The sequence below is a fragment of the Maniola hyperantus genome, chromosome 13 (genome assembly GCF_902806685.2).
Source record: "Maniola hyperantus chromosome 13, iAphHyp1.2, whole genome shotgun sequence".
Taxonomy (NCBI): domain Eukaryota; kingdom Metazoa; phylum Arthropoda; class Insecta; order Lepidoptera; family Nymphalidae; genus Maniola; species Maniola hyperantus.
In genome coordinates this window covers 14460123-14475916 of record NC_048548.1, presented here as the reverse complement: position 1 = coordinate 14475916, position 15794 = coordinate 14460123, and the positions used below count along the sequence as shown (strand labels likewise).

General features: G+C 39.8%; 2 protein-coding genes across 2 annotated transcripts in view; both read left to right on the top strand.

Moving 5' to 3' along the window:
- Positions 1–15794, top strand: part of LOC117987489 (15-hydroxyprostaglandin dehydrogenase [NAD(+)]-like) — a 385473-nt gene that overhangs the window by 162393 nt on the left and 207286 nt on the right. The gene's annotated exons all lie outside the window — the stretch shown is intronic.
- The window catches only part of LOC117987916 (uncharacterized), a 128228-nt gene that overhangs the window by 93896 nt on the left and 18538 nt on the right, over positions 1–15794 (top strand). Inside the window, exon 2 of the mRNA XM_069502599.1 lies at positions 6949–7118. Within this exon, the coding sequence (XP_069358700.1) occupies positions 6949–7118 (170 nt within the window). The remainder of the gene's footprint in view (positions 1–6948; positions 7119–15794) is intronic.

Here is a 15794-nt window from a genome sequence, read left to right as displayed (position 1 = left end):
CCGAGCTGTTCCGCCTCTTGTGCCAGTGGTGCGCGAACTCCCGTAGCTTGCCGAAGTTTTCCGCCGAGGCAACGAGGTCCTGGTAGTAAACCGGACCCTCCTCCTCGCGAACAATCCCGTCCAGCAGGGCGCACCGGAGGTCCTCGTACAGCGCACACTCCCACAAGACGTGGTGGAGGTCTTCCTCCGCCAGTCCGCACAAGCAACCACCACTCTCCACGAGGCACATGTCATAATAGGATAGTGCAGATTCCTAATCACTCCGTTAGTGCGATTCAGATTTGCGTATTCTACTTTTACTTCCGTGGAAGGTACCGGTGCTGCCATCTAGTGGAAGAGTAGTGACTCACTACTAGTGAGGCTTGGGTTCGTATCCAATGATTGCTGATTGATTTCTTCATTTGAGTGAGTAGCGCCATCTGCTTGCGAATGTGGCGACCGCCACATCCCAAACATACACAAACTCGGAGCAGCGGGGAACTTTATTTATTTAGTAAAATCTTACTCTCTTAATATTATGAGGAAGAGTTTAAAGGAGTTTAAAGTTTAAAAAAAAATTCCTGGCTGAGTTTGTTGTGGGCTCTTCTCAGACCTGGGCGCGTTTGGAACCCTCACAGCTTTAATTTTAAGTTTGCGTAAAAATTATCACCACTATATCTTACAAATCCAACAACTGACAATCAAAAAGTGTAATTTATTACCTATTTTGAATAAATTATTTGATTTTGATTTTTTTTATGTTGATTTTTTAAACACGAGTGTCGTCAAAGTCATGCGCCTGCGCCGTGCTTTCTCGGGTCACGTGACCATGAGAGCCAGCCTGGTCGTAGTTCAGTTATAAATAAAATGTGTCACTTTTTATGTGGCTTAACAACACCAGATAGCAGGATTTAAGAGACACATTCGGAATGCCCAAAACAATAAATCTCAATAAAAACGTCTGAAAGACAAAATGTAAACGAGATACCACAGTCGGCGGGTGGCTCATAAAGCCGGATTATGTAAATGAAAACGTATTACAGAGTACTGTACATGTACTACGCTGTACGACTCTCCAGATTGACTGAGTACTCCGTACAGCTAGTACCGACTTTGCTAGAGCTTCATTAATATATTTTTCAACACACTTGCTCATAAAGTGGTTCAGTAGGGTGATTGTCTAAAACCTGCATCAATCATTATTACAATCTCAATTGTTCTGATTGGCTGAATTTGTGCGATTCTTGTTGCAACAATGAGCAACAATGCATTGTGGCCAATAGTGAGCGAGCATTAACCAATCAGAGATGATTGTGATCGTGACATTGTAGCTGTCAAACAACCGCGGTAGGGCCACAGATTTTACCGCAATTAGGCACATAATGATACCTATAATCAAACTGTGACTTTTTCATTGCTTTTACTCACAAGTGAGTTATAGAGTTTTTATTTTATTTTATTGGTTGAGTTGCTTTGTTCTTATAAAAGTTTCGATACAAAAAAGATCGTGTTCAATAGTACAAATAAATTAATGTACTTACCTGTTGCTTGCTTGTGTCATGCAACTTCGTATTTAAATAGATAATTTCAACTTGTACGTGTTTAATAAATAAAACTTTCACTCAAACATAACTTTTGTTTTTTTCTGCAATAAAGATTTTGTACGTGGCTAAAACGCTATCCGCGAAAAGCCAAAAAAAAGAAACCTCATTCTTTTAGACTATCGCCATTGTAAGATGCGCGTGTATAGGAAAACTGATTAATTTTTTCCGCCATCGCGAAACTTGTTTTCACTGTTGAAATTACAGTTATTTATTAATTAAAACGTCTACAAGTACTAATTTTATGAATAAATTATTTTTTGTATCATTATCTTCACAATTAGTGCGTTGAAAAACGTCGTATGATACACGTGTGTACTGTGTATTGATGATTACCGTCTTCGGCTATCTTAAGACCCTAACGGCTCGGGTCTCAATGGCGCCTCAGCGGTAATCACCAACATTACACACTTGTACCATAATGTATACTATAAACTTGTTTTGTGATCAAAATTTGTGAATTAAAATAAGGAACACATCCAAACGATAAAATATCCAACGAGGGATTAATAAATAGACACGAAGGAACATGAAGTGAAATTGAGGGTTTGCAGTTTTGCGCCGAGCACCGAGTTTGCTCAGTTAAAACAAACAAGTCATTCGCATGTTTTCCTTTGACACGTTCGTGATAATCCTGGATAACCGATACATTTGGTCATGATGGATTCTGGTAAAGGAAGCTTAAGGCGAAATGGGATCGCAAAGGCGAATATATGGAATATTCTGGGACGCCCGAGCGCTTTGCTGCATGATTTTTATAAATATTTATATTTAAAATTCTATGACCGGTTTTTATATTTTTAAACGTACCTATAACATTTAAACTCATGTCATTCTGAGTGGAGATCCGTGCTATAGTGGGCCGGCGATAGGTTGATCATAAGTTGATCCTACCGACTGCGCCATGTAAGGGGATGTCAATTTAGCATCAAAAATGCACTGATTTATTATTTCTACTTTGACAACTCATCTGTCATATCAATTCCTTACCTACCCTCACAATGAAGATGAGCTGTATTCCTACGCCATGGCAATGCAACTAAAACTGGATTTAAAGGTCTTAATTAAAAAAGTAATTCGTTGGCTCATGTCGGGTCGAGATTATGTAAATGGGAGCGTATTACAGAGACCTCGTTTCGGGCGCTGCCATTGAGAGGTTTTGGTCGCTTTCAATCTCACTGATGATAGAAACTAACTAGACTTTGGGAGCTCAACATTTCCCTTTGACATACATGTTTATTGGAAGACTAGTTTATGCTCGCGACTTGTAATATTAGTAGCAAAATCTACTAAGTTCTATCCTACACATTTTGTTACTCAGAATTTGTATTTTGTCGAACAGAAAGTAACGTGGGGGCGAATAAATTGAACCCTTGAAAAGAGCAACCGCCGAATTTCTTGGTTTTTCTCGGTAGGAACGGCATTCCAAACCAGTTATAAATTATTTGACGATTCAAAAAGCACTAATATTGTGGAAATATACTTGAACTAGGTTATAGTATATTTTCTTAGACTTCGTCCGCGTGGACTACACAAATTTCAAACCCCTATTTCACCCCCTTAGGGGTTGAATTTTGAAAAATCCTTTTTTAACGGTTGCCTACGTCATAATAGCTATCTGCATGCCAAATTTCAGCCCGATCCGTCCAGTAGTTTGAGGTGTGTGTTAATAGATCAGTCAGTCAGCCAGTTACCCATACCTTTTATAATATAAACTGACCCGGCAAACTTCGTACCGCCTGACAGTCGACTATTTTTCAGGCAATTTTTTAAAAATTTCATACTTCAAGGAATATTATAGAAAAAGAATTAGCGAAATCGGTTCAGCTATTCTCGAGATTTGCGATCAGCAACACATTCAGCGATTCATTTTTTTATATAGAGATTTAGATTTAATATTAAATAATTAAATTGATATTTTCAAAATACACAAGTTTAATGTTAACAATAGTAAAGTCAACAAAGTCCTGTTGAAACAACATGGTATTGCAACGCATTTCCCATTTCCCATTTCCCGATATTCTCATAATTTATTCCCGCAGCGCCACGGACACACGGACAGCCGATAAATTATTGCTGTTTTGTCTAATGTAATGTTTCAATTTTCCATAAAGTGGTCGCGATCATAAATCTACCCAGCGATATAAATGTTGAACTAGATGAGGCGCTTTATAGTAACAATATGTTCCAACGTGAACATCGGTGTACGGCGTACGCATCGACTCCTGTCAATCGTAATTCGTAATCCACGCAGTCCGTTTTTAAAAATAAACTTGCGCGACAACTTTGAATGATTACTCACGTATTTTTATTACTAGGTTATGCTCGCAACTTCATCCACGTGGACTTCAAAACAGCCCCCTATTTCAGTCTCTTAGTGGTTCAATTTTCAAAAATCCTTTATTAGCTGATGTCTACGTCATAATAGCTATCTGCATGCCAAATTTTAGCCTTATCCATCCGTTAGTTTAAGCTGTGCGTTGATAGATCAGTCAGTCACCTTTTCCTTTTATATATTTAGAAGACTAGCTTATGCTCGCGACTTCATTTGCGTGGACTTCAAAAATTTCAGCCCCCTATTATGGAGTAATCCCTTAGGGGTTGAATTTTCTAAAATCCTTTCTTAGAGGATGTCTACGTCATGATAGCTATCTATCTGCATGCCAAATTTCAGCCCAATCCGTCCAATAGTTTGAGCTGTGCGTTGATAGATCACTCAGTCAGTCAGTCAATCAGCTTTTCCTTTTACATGTATAGATTTGAGTAGGATCAGTCAGTCTGTCAGCCTTTCCTTTTATATAGATCTGAGTAGTCATAGATAGCGTTAGCACCTGTTCCAACTTATTTATGTTTGTTGAAACAGACTGCGTCTAAAGCGCATTACACTTGACGGGAGTGCGGAGTGCGGACACCGATGTTCGTTGGAACAATGTTGTCTATGAAGCGCCGCATCTAGTGAAACATTTACATCGCTGAATCTACCAAATGTGCATGAATTAATTTCGGTAGGTTTAGTCAGTCACTCACCTAGTAATTTAATTAAAGCTCCTGTGGCGGTATTCACAACCTTTACTGTTAAGCGAAGTAAGCGTGCAGTTTTTTCATTATTATTTACTAGCTGATGCCGGCGACTTCGTCTGCGTGGAATTAGGTTTTTTAAAAATCCCGTGGGAACTCTTTGATTTTCCGGGATAAAAAGTAGCTTATGTCACTCTCCAGGCCTTTATCTATACCCATGCAAAACATCTTAATCCGTTGCACCGTTGCGACGTGATTGAAGGACAAACCAACAAACAAACACAATTTTACATTTATAATAAGGGTACTGATAGCTTTAGTTTAGTTTGCGTAATAATTATCACCACTATATCTTACAAATCCAACAACTGACAATCGAAAAGATTAGTTTATTACCTAGTTTGAATAAATCATTTGACTTTGACTTTGATATCATTTATATACAGTTTTTTTTTGGGAAATTCATGACAGAGTTTTTATATATTTTAAAACGCTTTGTCTGGGATATGGGGGAACCCTAAAAATTCCTCCCTTGGTTACAGCTATAGTACTTCTACCTACAGTCCGTTCACTATAACTTTTCCCCTGCCGTCAATGTTGGCACCATTGCTTTGTTTGCATTATTCCTTAGAGCTTAGGGTTTATTATTGTGTGATTTGCAATGGTGCCAATATAACGTCAGGGGAAAAGTTATAGTGAACGGACTGTACTTTGATTTCTGTGCACCAAAGACCTTCTTTTCAAATTAATCGAAAAAAAAAATAGATGAAAATTTAATTCTTGAAAATTTAATTCTTGCAAAATAAGTTGAGCTTGGAATTGAACAATCTGGATTCTTTTGTTTTAAGTACAATATAAATGCGATCCGTCTGAAGAGAACAAAGAAATTTCATTATAACACTCCAATATTGCTTGGAAGTCAACGTTCTTACAAGGGCCCCCGAAATTTTTGTGTTCTGCATAATAAGCGAACTCTCGGACTTTTCTTTTTGTGAAAATGTTATTTTCTCCTTTCATTACGATCATAATTTCATTCGGGACGTCTGTCGAGAGCACTTGCACCAGCCATTGTTTAATTTACTGAAAATGCTGCGTAAATATACCTACCTATAGCGTTCAGCCATCTTGATATGTCGCATACACGTTAATTACATGCGATGCTATTTTTACTGTCTTTCTATTTTAATCAAGAAAAGTACTAAATATTATGTTTTGTACAGTTCTGCAGGGTGACCCGATAGCCAGCAACCTCATTTGACATTGCTTGGTTGATTCTACATTGTTGCTTCATTTATCAACGATCCCGGAAAATCTAAAAGTTCCCACGAGATTTTTAAAAAACCTAAATCCACGCGGACGAAGTTGCGGGCATCCTCCAGTTATCTATGAAAACAAGCAAAAAAATCACGTTCGGTTCTGTTTTTCAGTATTTGTTTTTATAGCGGCAAAAGAAATACATCATCGGTGAAGATTTCAACTGTCTAACTACCGCGGGTCATAAGATCCAGCCTGGTGACAGACGAACGGACAGCGTAGTCTACCCTTTGGGTACGGAACTCTAAAAATAAAGCTTCCATCGAGGTTTCGTAAAATAAATAAATAAATAAATGCCAGGAAATCAAGCGGAAAATCGGAAATTTTCTTCGGCGTTTTGTCCACACAAATGAAACGAGCACGTTCCTAATATTTCAATATGATACATTCCAGCGAATTTTGCGACCGACTTCCCTCAAAATTCTTTCTTGTCCTCAGAGCCATATTCAGGACTAGCTTATGCTCGCGACTTCGTGCGCGTAGACTACACAAATTTCAACCCCCTATTTGACCCCCTTATGGGTTGAATTTCCAAAAAAAATTCTTAGTGGAGGATGTCATAATAGCTATCTGCATGTCAAATTTCCGATCCGTCCAGTAGTTTGAGATGTGCATTGATAGATCAATCAGTCAGTCAGTCTGTCGCCTTTTCATTTTATTTTAGACTAGCTGATGCCCGTGACTTCGTCCGCGTGGAATCAGGTTTTTTAAAAATCCCTTGGGAACTCTTTGATTTTCCGGGATAAAAAGTAGCCTATGTCACTCTCCAGGTCTTTATCTATACCCATGCAAAAAATCATGTCAATTCGTTGCACCGTTGCGACGTGCTTGAAGGACAAACCAACAAACAAACACACTTTCTCATATATAATAAGGGTAGGTACTGATTTAGGATATAACACACTTTTCAAAAAAAGGGTAAAATACCCTATTTATTATGTTAACATAAAACTGAAGCTAAGAGAGCTCCAATCGCAACCTGAGAAGAGCCTACAACAAACTCAGCCGGTATAATGTTAGTCTGTTTTGGTTCCAGCCCGCACCGTATGCCACACCATCACGCTATTGGACGTACCACGGTGGGCCGACCCGCGGATTGAAGCAGAACTTCTCTGCAACTACACGAAGCAACCTCTCGACCCACCGCTGCACTCCGTCAAGTGGTACCGAGGCACGCATGAGATCTTCCGATACACGCCAGAAGAGGTAAGCAAAGTACTTTGTGGCGGTTGTCACACTTGCAACTAGATGGCGCAATTCAATCAATAACGTTTCATGACGTAGTTGCGAACAAATGTACCGCCGACAGCACTCACACTAACGGAGTTTTCTGCAATCTGGGCTATATCAAGAAGTTTCAAGATACTACCGTCGGCCCAGCATGCGCTACCGAGCACGGCTATCGGTGAGAGAACTCCCGTTGGTACGGTCGAGCCTACGCGCCGCTCCCGTACATTAGCACCGGAAACGCATTTGCTTAATCTTGTAGGGCCACTCTCCACCTCTCATGGCCCCACCAACCTCTCGCTTATATGGGCCAAATCGCGGGAGAGCCCCGAACTTGCTCTTGGCGTAGCTCCCTGGGGCGCCTTCTTGACCCCCTACAAAATTATTTATCTCTGTCCTTGTCTCTTGAGTCTTTCTCCCCTTTCTGGGACTTTCATCACGCAGATCCCCACGTACCCAGCGGTCCGGATCCTCTCTATAAATATAAATAAGTTAAGTAGATTATTGATTGTTAATTTTCACACTTTATTATTCTCTATGATAATGTAGTTACTATAATAAGTTGCACACCAAGTTATTGGTGGAATGTCAAGGGCTCAAAATAGATTTAAGACCAAATTGTACCACATTCTGGCAAATAAAAAACTATTTCTATTTCTATTTCTCTCGAACACCTACCGGCCTACGATCACAGTGCCTATTTTGTAGGGCAATACAGACCTTTGCAAAGCGTCTTCGCCTGCAAAGATGAGGCCACACGAGTAGATATAAGGCCTCCGATTTCTAATGTCACCGATTTCTAGATTCACGCCACGGTCTTGGAGGCGTACAGACTAATCCAGTCCACCCAACGCATTCGACCAAACGTCATCTTAAGCTGTGGTCCGAGCCTCACAGGAGGCGCCCTTAGGAAGACATGGCCCCCGACCTCTACAATCCGGTATTTGACAACTAGTCAAATCAGTAACTTTTTATCAAACTTCAAAATTTGACGTGCCCTTTTTAGTTTAATCGGTAATTTAAAATGGTTAGCACACATAAAACTAACAAAGGACGTGGATTTTACGTATTTTGGAAGATCATCTATTTAAAAATCACTGAGAGATAATTTATTTTTGACATAGTCAAATACCGTAATGTCCTAAGACTCACCTCCAGGCGCAGCTTTGCGCTCGCCACCCAATTTTTAGACAAATAACAAATATAATAAGCCATAGCTTTCGTGTAGAAAATATTAAAGTTTAATCTCTTAATATCTAGGGAACGAATCTCGCAAGCACAGACGCTCTAGGATTTTATTATATCAAGTCAGATTTGGAGACGACAGCGCCATTCCTCAGTGCTCCGGACGTGAATGATAATGCATTACTTCGCAAAAATGAGATATCATCTCCACTCCGAGGAAGGTAAAATGTAGTAACTGAATTCTGTTATACAATGATAAGAACATACCTAATAGAACAGTGTACATGCTTGAAATCTGAAGAAATATTTTTGTACTTAGCGTTATTTTGTTAGTAGTATTTTTTATTATTATACGAAAGGAAAAGCTGACTGATTGATCTATCAACGTGTGGTGGCCCGGATGCGTGATCGTCAAATTTTCTTTTCAAACAATAAAATGGAAGGACATGTACTTCGTTCAAAGTTAATCAAGTGGCTAATCAATCTAGTCAGTATGATAGATAGTAACTAAATCCCCTCTTTCGTAAAATAATAGGTCGGTGCTCGGTAGTGTACCGGTCATGTCACAGTACAATAACAGTGAGCGAATGCATTCAGGTACCTTGGCGGTACTTTCCTTTGTGAATTCGTTAGAATTCCTTTTCAAAATAGCTGGGTTCCTGGGGTAAACAGTGGTTGGCTTTTTTCGTCCCGTCCCATTATAGGTACTCGCGATGTTATTTAATGAATTTTGCCAATTAGATCTCGCGCAAGCGTAAGACTAAGGCTGATCGAACAAGTATGAAATTAGGGTTTTCCGAAACGGGATGAGGGAGATAATTATGCCGCCCAAGTGCTAGACTAGAAATTCTAGTCTCTAGCCCATTCTAACCATCGTCCCGTAGCATTGAGATTATCCCTACGCTGTTAAAACAGCCTTGATATCAAGTTATGGGGGCTGCACAGAGTTGGTCCTTTTATCACGCTGAGAAGCGGTTATATCCTCGACTGACAACTAGTGCCAGGAGCTAACTATGTGGGCTTAGAGCCCGCCCCATGTACCATGGATTTTGATATATATATAAATTGTTATGGTATGGTTTTTGACTTGGCCAAGTCAGGTCGAACCAACTCATTCGTGCTGGGGAGGGCGTGTTTGGTATGCCCAGACGATGCCGCTAGCGGTTGCCCATCAGGAACAGCCAAGCTATGATAGTCGAACCCAAAGGTAAGACGATATGTATATATATATGTTGTCACTATACCAAATGCCATTCGCCCCGTTATGTACTTAGACTCAGATAAAAAGTATGTTTACTTAGCACTTTCAACTCATTGAAGTCTCCAACAGCAGCTAGACCCTCCTCTCGTTATTAGGTACTAAAGCTAGCAATTTAAATTATGTGCTAGTACAGTATTTGCAAACGGTAGCTTACTAAGGTGATAGCATTCTATCTTGTATAGATTAAGATATCTACAGAGACCTATTCCTGTATTAACTAGCTATGGAAGGTATTGGAAATAGCTCTTTGTCCTCGAGTTAGTATGAGGTTAAGTTCATCAATAATTCTAAGAAAGAAATGAACTTTGTGTGGCAAAGAGGTAGTTAGTTCCTCTCGTCTATTGTTTCACACTGTTTATTGTCTCTATAATGCTAGGTAGGGTAACTCATTTCACGAAAGCGTCAAGCGGTAAGGGCTCATATCACATAGATAGGTAGTAATAATATTATTACATTGAGCTATAATTTAATCTCTTGTTTGACTCAGACCATAGATCGATGTAGCCCCTTATCTCTTGACCTCTTTTGAAAAACCAGACTAATATTATAATAAATGAAAGAGGTTGGTTAATTCAAAATCTATTTATTGTACTTTACTTTGTTAAATGTATTAGTCAAATCTCTGATGGAGCAAAACTCTACTCTGACCATTAGAAGAAAAGCCTTTTATGTTATTCCTCTAATGGTCAGGCACTCTATTCAAAAGCCATGCTACATTTTCAAGGGAAAATAGAGTGCCAACAAAAAACCCTTGGGCTGATGTTATATACACATTGTATAACTAAATTACAATTATGTACAATAATCTTAGAAGTACAGTCTATAAGCTACAGTCTTACGGAACCTTTTTACAACTCATGGAGACACGAAATACAGACATGTTTTATTACAGCGAACATAATAATCATATCCGAGGACATCGTAAAAGCAACCTATCTTGGCTTTCACAAATTTAACATTTCTATGTTAGGTATTTCCGGATCGCGGCTAGGTCTGTAACCACTAACCCATTGGGTGCACTTGACCCATGCTTCCTTGAACATTATACAAGCCAGCAGTATTAAGAAGATTAGAAATAAGCTCAGACAAATTTGATCTAAGCCATTCCAGACTTGTAGAGGTAATTTATTATCCATGTCGATAGTATACTCGCTTCTATTACTTTGAAAATCACGTTCTATATTTAATTCCGGCAAGCAATTATATGTTGTAATTTTAAGAGATCCTCGGATATTACATAATAAGACAGTTTAAGTTGTACATTACCCATAGACTGGAAAGTGTAGACCGTCTTGCTTAACACTGGCTTTAATTAATTTCCACTTATCGACTTTATACAGATATTAAGGATAAAAGGTACCCGGACAAACTCGTTAAACAAAGAGATTTTAAGGAAGGAAGGCCGCTCGGAAACGTAGAGCTTCGTCGTGGCACTCCCGCGTCACACGTCACACTTCTGTCCCCTTTGCGAGGTTGATTCGAACTGTCCTGTGCGACTCCTGCGCTCCCCCTTGCCTGTCGTCTCCCCCGCTTCCGAGTTTGTCCCCTCTCGCTTCCTCCAAACTATCGCCTTCTCTGTCAACAAAAGTCACTCGGCAGAAAAAATTCTCTAGTTGCAATGGTAAAATCTGGACCAGCATCTGTTTCGCATTTTCGTACCCTCGAGCGTAAAAACTGTATTCAGAACTATCGCTTTATGGCGCCTTGCCCGTTATTTATTGCTATGGGAACGAATCACTTTGGCCGTTTCTTATTTTTTGTTTGTCTGCGTATAGAGTACTAAAATGTTTTTTGTTCATTAGAATTTCTAGAAGGCAGCGAAAAAAAAAAAAGATAAGTTATTGCCGACAGCATTATACGAATGCCTTTCTAGGAACTCAGTAAAATAATAAAATAATGTTTCTATTTTGGTGATGCCGTGAAGGTGCCTACAACACACTCCCCCGAAATAAGTTTATTTTTCCTTTTGTACTATATTCCTTGTATTTTGCAAGGAGTCAAAAAAAAAGAAACTCTATTTCACTAACTATATTTAATTACCTATTTTTTTTTTTTTTTTTTGAAAAGTCAATTCTATGTACTGTTCGCCCCGGCAGACGTGACAGGTATTCTTTCGTGCGCACAAGTCTCAAAAAAACCTCACTCCTTTCTTGTTGTGCTTTTATTTTAAGTGTCTCTATAGTATCGGAAAAGGTGGATGGCGTTATAGTTTCCCTTTATCTCATTGGTATGATAGCCGGATTAATTTGCTGAAGGCGTCTTGCATTACGAATATGTATTTGAACCCGAAACGTCCTGATGGCAGAGGGCCATAAATATCGCAAAAGACTCTATCTCCTACCTCATTGGCTATTACGGTTTTAATCGGACCCGTGTGTGTTTCTAACACATGTTTAGACTTCTGACATGTCTCACATGACCTTACGACTTTTCCTATAGCGCGCGACATATTTGTAAAGTAGTATCGCCGTTTCATCAAAGCATAAACTTTATAACGTCCAAAATGACCTATTTCCTCATGGACGCTAGTAATTAACTTCTTCTGTAAGTCCTCGGGGACATATAACCTTAAGGTGTTTCCTTTCATATCGGTTTTATATAAGACTCCTTCCTTAAGTATATAGTACTTGGATTCAGATGTGCCGACTACATTCATACGTTCGACTATTTTGCTACCGAGCTTATCGTGTCTCTGAAGGCTACCTATTTCTTTCCATTGATCTCGTATTACTCGTTCTAACGATGCCCTAAACAAATTCATTTCAGGACCCGATGCTTTGTTTGTTAAGACATCGGTGGTACCTGCTATATGTCGTGATAACACATCTGCCACCGTGTTTAACTTCCGTTTCACGTGCTCAACAGTGTAATCAAAACGTCCTATGTAATGCACCCAGCGTATCATCCGTGCGCTCAATAACTTACACGTTTGTAGAAATACTAAGCTCTTATGGTCTGTTCTTATCACTAATTTCGCGCCTCTCAAGTACGTTTCGAATTTAGACAGGCTAAATATGATAGCCCATAACTCTAATTCCGTCACTGTCCATTTACTCTCCGCTAACGTAAGTGCCTTGCTACAGAAACCTAACACTCTCTCTTCTCCCTCATTATCTAGTTGGAAAACATATCCCGAGACACCTAGGTTACTACTATCAGTTTGTAAATAATAGGTATCCTTCGGATTTGGATGCGTTAAAAGTATCGTATCTATAAATAGACCCTTGACCTTCTCAAAACAATCATTTATTTCTTTCGTCCACGTCCATTTCGTACCGAGTTTCAAAAGATTACAAAGCGGCCTAACTACTTCGCTATACTTGGAAATGAACCTTCTATAATAGTTAATTACACCCAAAACCCTCTCAATTGTTTTATGGTTCGAGGTATGGGAAACTTTAATATAGCATCTACCCGTTCAGGGTCCATACACACTCCGTCTGTGTTCACTATATGGCCTAACAGTTTCACCTCGTCACATAAGAACCGACATTTATTTAGTCTACCTGTTAATCCTGCTGCTTCTATTCTATCTAGTACCCGATCTAGGTGCTCTAGATGTAAATTGATGTCGCCTTTCGTGAATATTACAATGTCATCTAGGTAATTCACACAGAATTCACGCACGCCTTCCAATATGATATCCATGGTTCTAGAAAAGCCCGCTACAGATGTTTTCAAACCTTGAGGTAACAAGGATAAGTGTAGGTACGTCCCATAAATAAAAATCCGGTATATTTCCTCGAATCTTTATGTAACGGTATTTGAAAGTAAGCATTGTTTAGATCGATTAAGCTAATGTAATTCACCCCGTGAAAAGATTGTAAAATCTCAGATGTAAGAGGCGGGGTCTCTGCGTCTCCTATCATTTTCTTATTCAACTCGCGAGCGTCTAACAAGAGTCTTATTGACCCGTCGCGCTTCCTAGTAAAGGTGAGTGGGCTGCAATACGGTGTGACATCCTGCTTTATCACTCCCAAACCTTCTAACTCGTCTAGTTCCGTCTTAACCTGTTCCCTATAGGCCAAAGGCACTGGATAACTATGCCTTGTAAAGGGTTCCTCATCTGTTAGTTTGATAATGTGTTCGTATCTGTCTGTTAGTCCTAACTTCTCTACAAATATTTTACAGTGTTTGTTCAACACAGGCAATAAGAATTTCCTATGTTCATTACTTATGTTCGATTTTTCCAATTGGGATTCTATAATTTTCTCACTACCTATGTCCCTACTCAATACTCTCTGATCTATTGTTCCGGAATCTTGATCTAGAATCAAGTTAATTGTGGCTGCATTCTACTCTCCCCCTAACCTTTCAATCTCGCAATCAGAATTTAGCCTAACACAAGACCTAACTTCTAAATGTTCTATGGTCATCGTCCGTTCACTCCCACAGTTAATTATCCCTTTTACTCTTTCTAACCAATCATAACCTAGTATTAACGATCTAGGCAACCGTCGCATTATTAAAATGGGTGGCTCGACTAAAGTGTTTCCCAATTGGAATTCTATCAAAACCAACCGGTTGGTACTCTCGCTTCTAGAACCAAAAGCTCCCTGAATCTGTAAGGATGGAATAGCGATTTCAGGTAGCGTTCCTCTCTCTCTAACAATCGAATCGTACAATTCTCTAGTCATTCCACTAATCTGACTTCCTGTATCTATGAGAGCCCTTACAAAGTTGCCGTATAACTTAACACATACTTCGGGTAATTTAGGCAAGGAATAATCGATACCTACGTCGGTAGACTCACTATCGAGGTCGTGGAACATTGTATACAGTTTCACACTATTCCTTACGTCATGCTCACACTTGGCTCCTCTCTCATAACATTCCAATACGTTGTTAAACTGATTTTCCAATAAGATTGCTATGCCTCTGTTTTCCTGTTGGGAATCGAACCCGTCGGAAATCGCACTAACTCTCAAGCGTCGTTGAATGCCATTCAACTTGCCCCCCAGACTATGCCCTGGTTTCCAGCCGTTGTTAATTAGAATATTGTAAGCTACGTTAGCCGCATCGCGCCTCGTGGTCCGTTCACCCCTTTCGTCACAAAACGTCAAAACATTGGACCGCGTGTGTGTGGGGAAATCTAGTTTTTTGCTAGTGTGTTTTCCTCCACTGGTTTCGGTCCGATACCGCTACCGCTTTCCTTCACAAACGCAACAGCCGGTCTGTTGTTTACATTCTCGTTTTTGTTGAATGTAGGTTTACCGTAATACGATCTGTTACCTGCATACCCCCGACGGTATCCACGTCCTCTACCTGCATTAGAGTTACCTACTCGCCTGCTAGTTGATATCGTTGCAACGACGGGTTGTGCCGGGATCGACCTACCGTATTGTCTATCTCTATACGTTCTACCTGACGCGACCCGCGCAATACCTTTCGATTTCTCGCTAATGTTTTGTTCAAGACTTCGTAAGAAATTTATACCATCCATTATGGTCACCTCGCCCTGTCGTGTAAACCACAAGCGTTGCATGTCTATCGGAAAATGTCTCATGATGGAGTTAACTAAATCTCTTTCACTGAATGCGATTGTTAGTGATTGCATTGACTCAGCATAATTTGCGAAATGTTCCGACATAGACATCCCAGACTCACTAGTATAAGTCGCATTAATCAGTTGATACCTAACTGACTCCTGGATTTGTTCCGTCCAGTAAACGCGTCTAAAATCCGTTTCAAAATCTGTGAAAGTTACCCAATTTTTTGAGTAAAGATCCATGACCTTTCGTGCATGACCCGTAATGCACCCTAACGCGATGTCTACACCCCGATCAGACCCATTTACTGCCTTAATATATCTATTCAACTTCTTCAAAAAAGTTATAGGATTGGTCAATGGTTTACCATCAAAGTTAGGTTTATTTATAGATGGTTGTACCACATATACGTTTCTTGTCCCAGTGGATGACGCGTTAGGCGCGTTCGAACCTGAGCTGGTAGATTCTTGCCTATCTAGACTACAATTATCCGATACATTGTTAGCCTCGCTCGATAGAACACTCGTATTATCTACTGATGCTAGGGTTTGCAATTTTTTTTTTCAAATTCGCCTAATTTTTTCAAAATCAACTCTAAAGTCGAGTTGGTTACGGTCTCATTTCGCGTATCCGTTCCTATCTCGCCGAGCTCTGATGTTTGGCTAGTGGATGGTCCGGTTTCTACGAATGTCCCTACCTGGACTTGGGTTTGTGAGACCT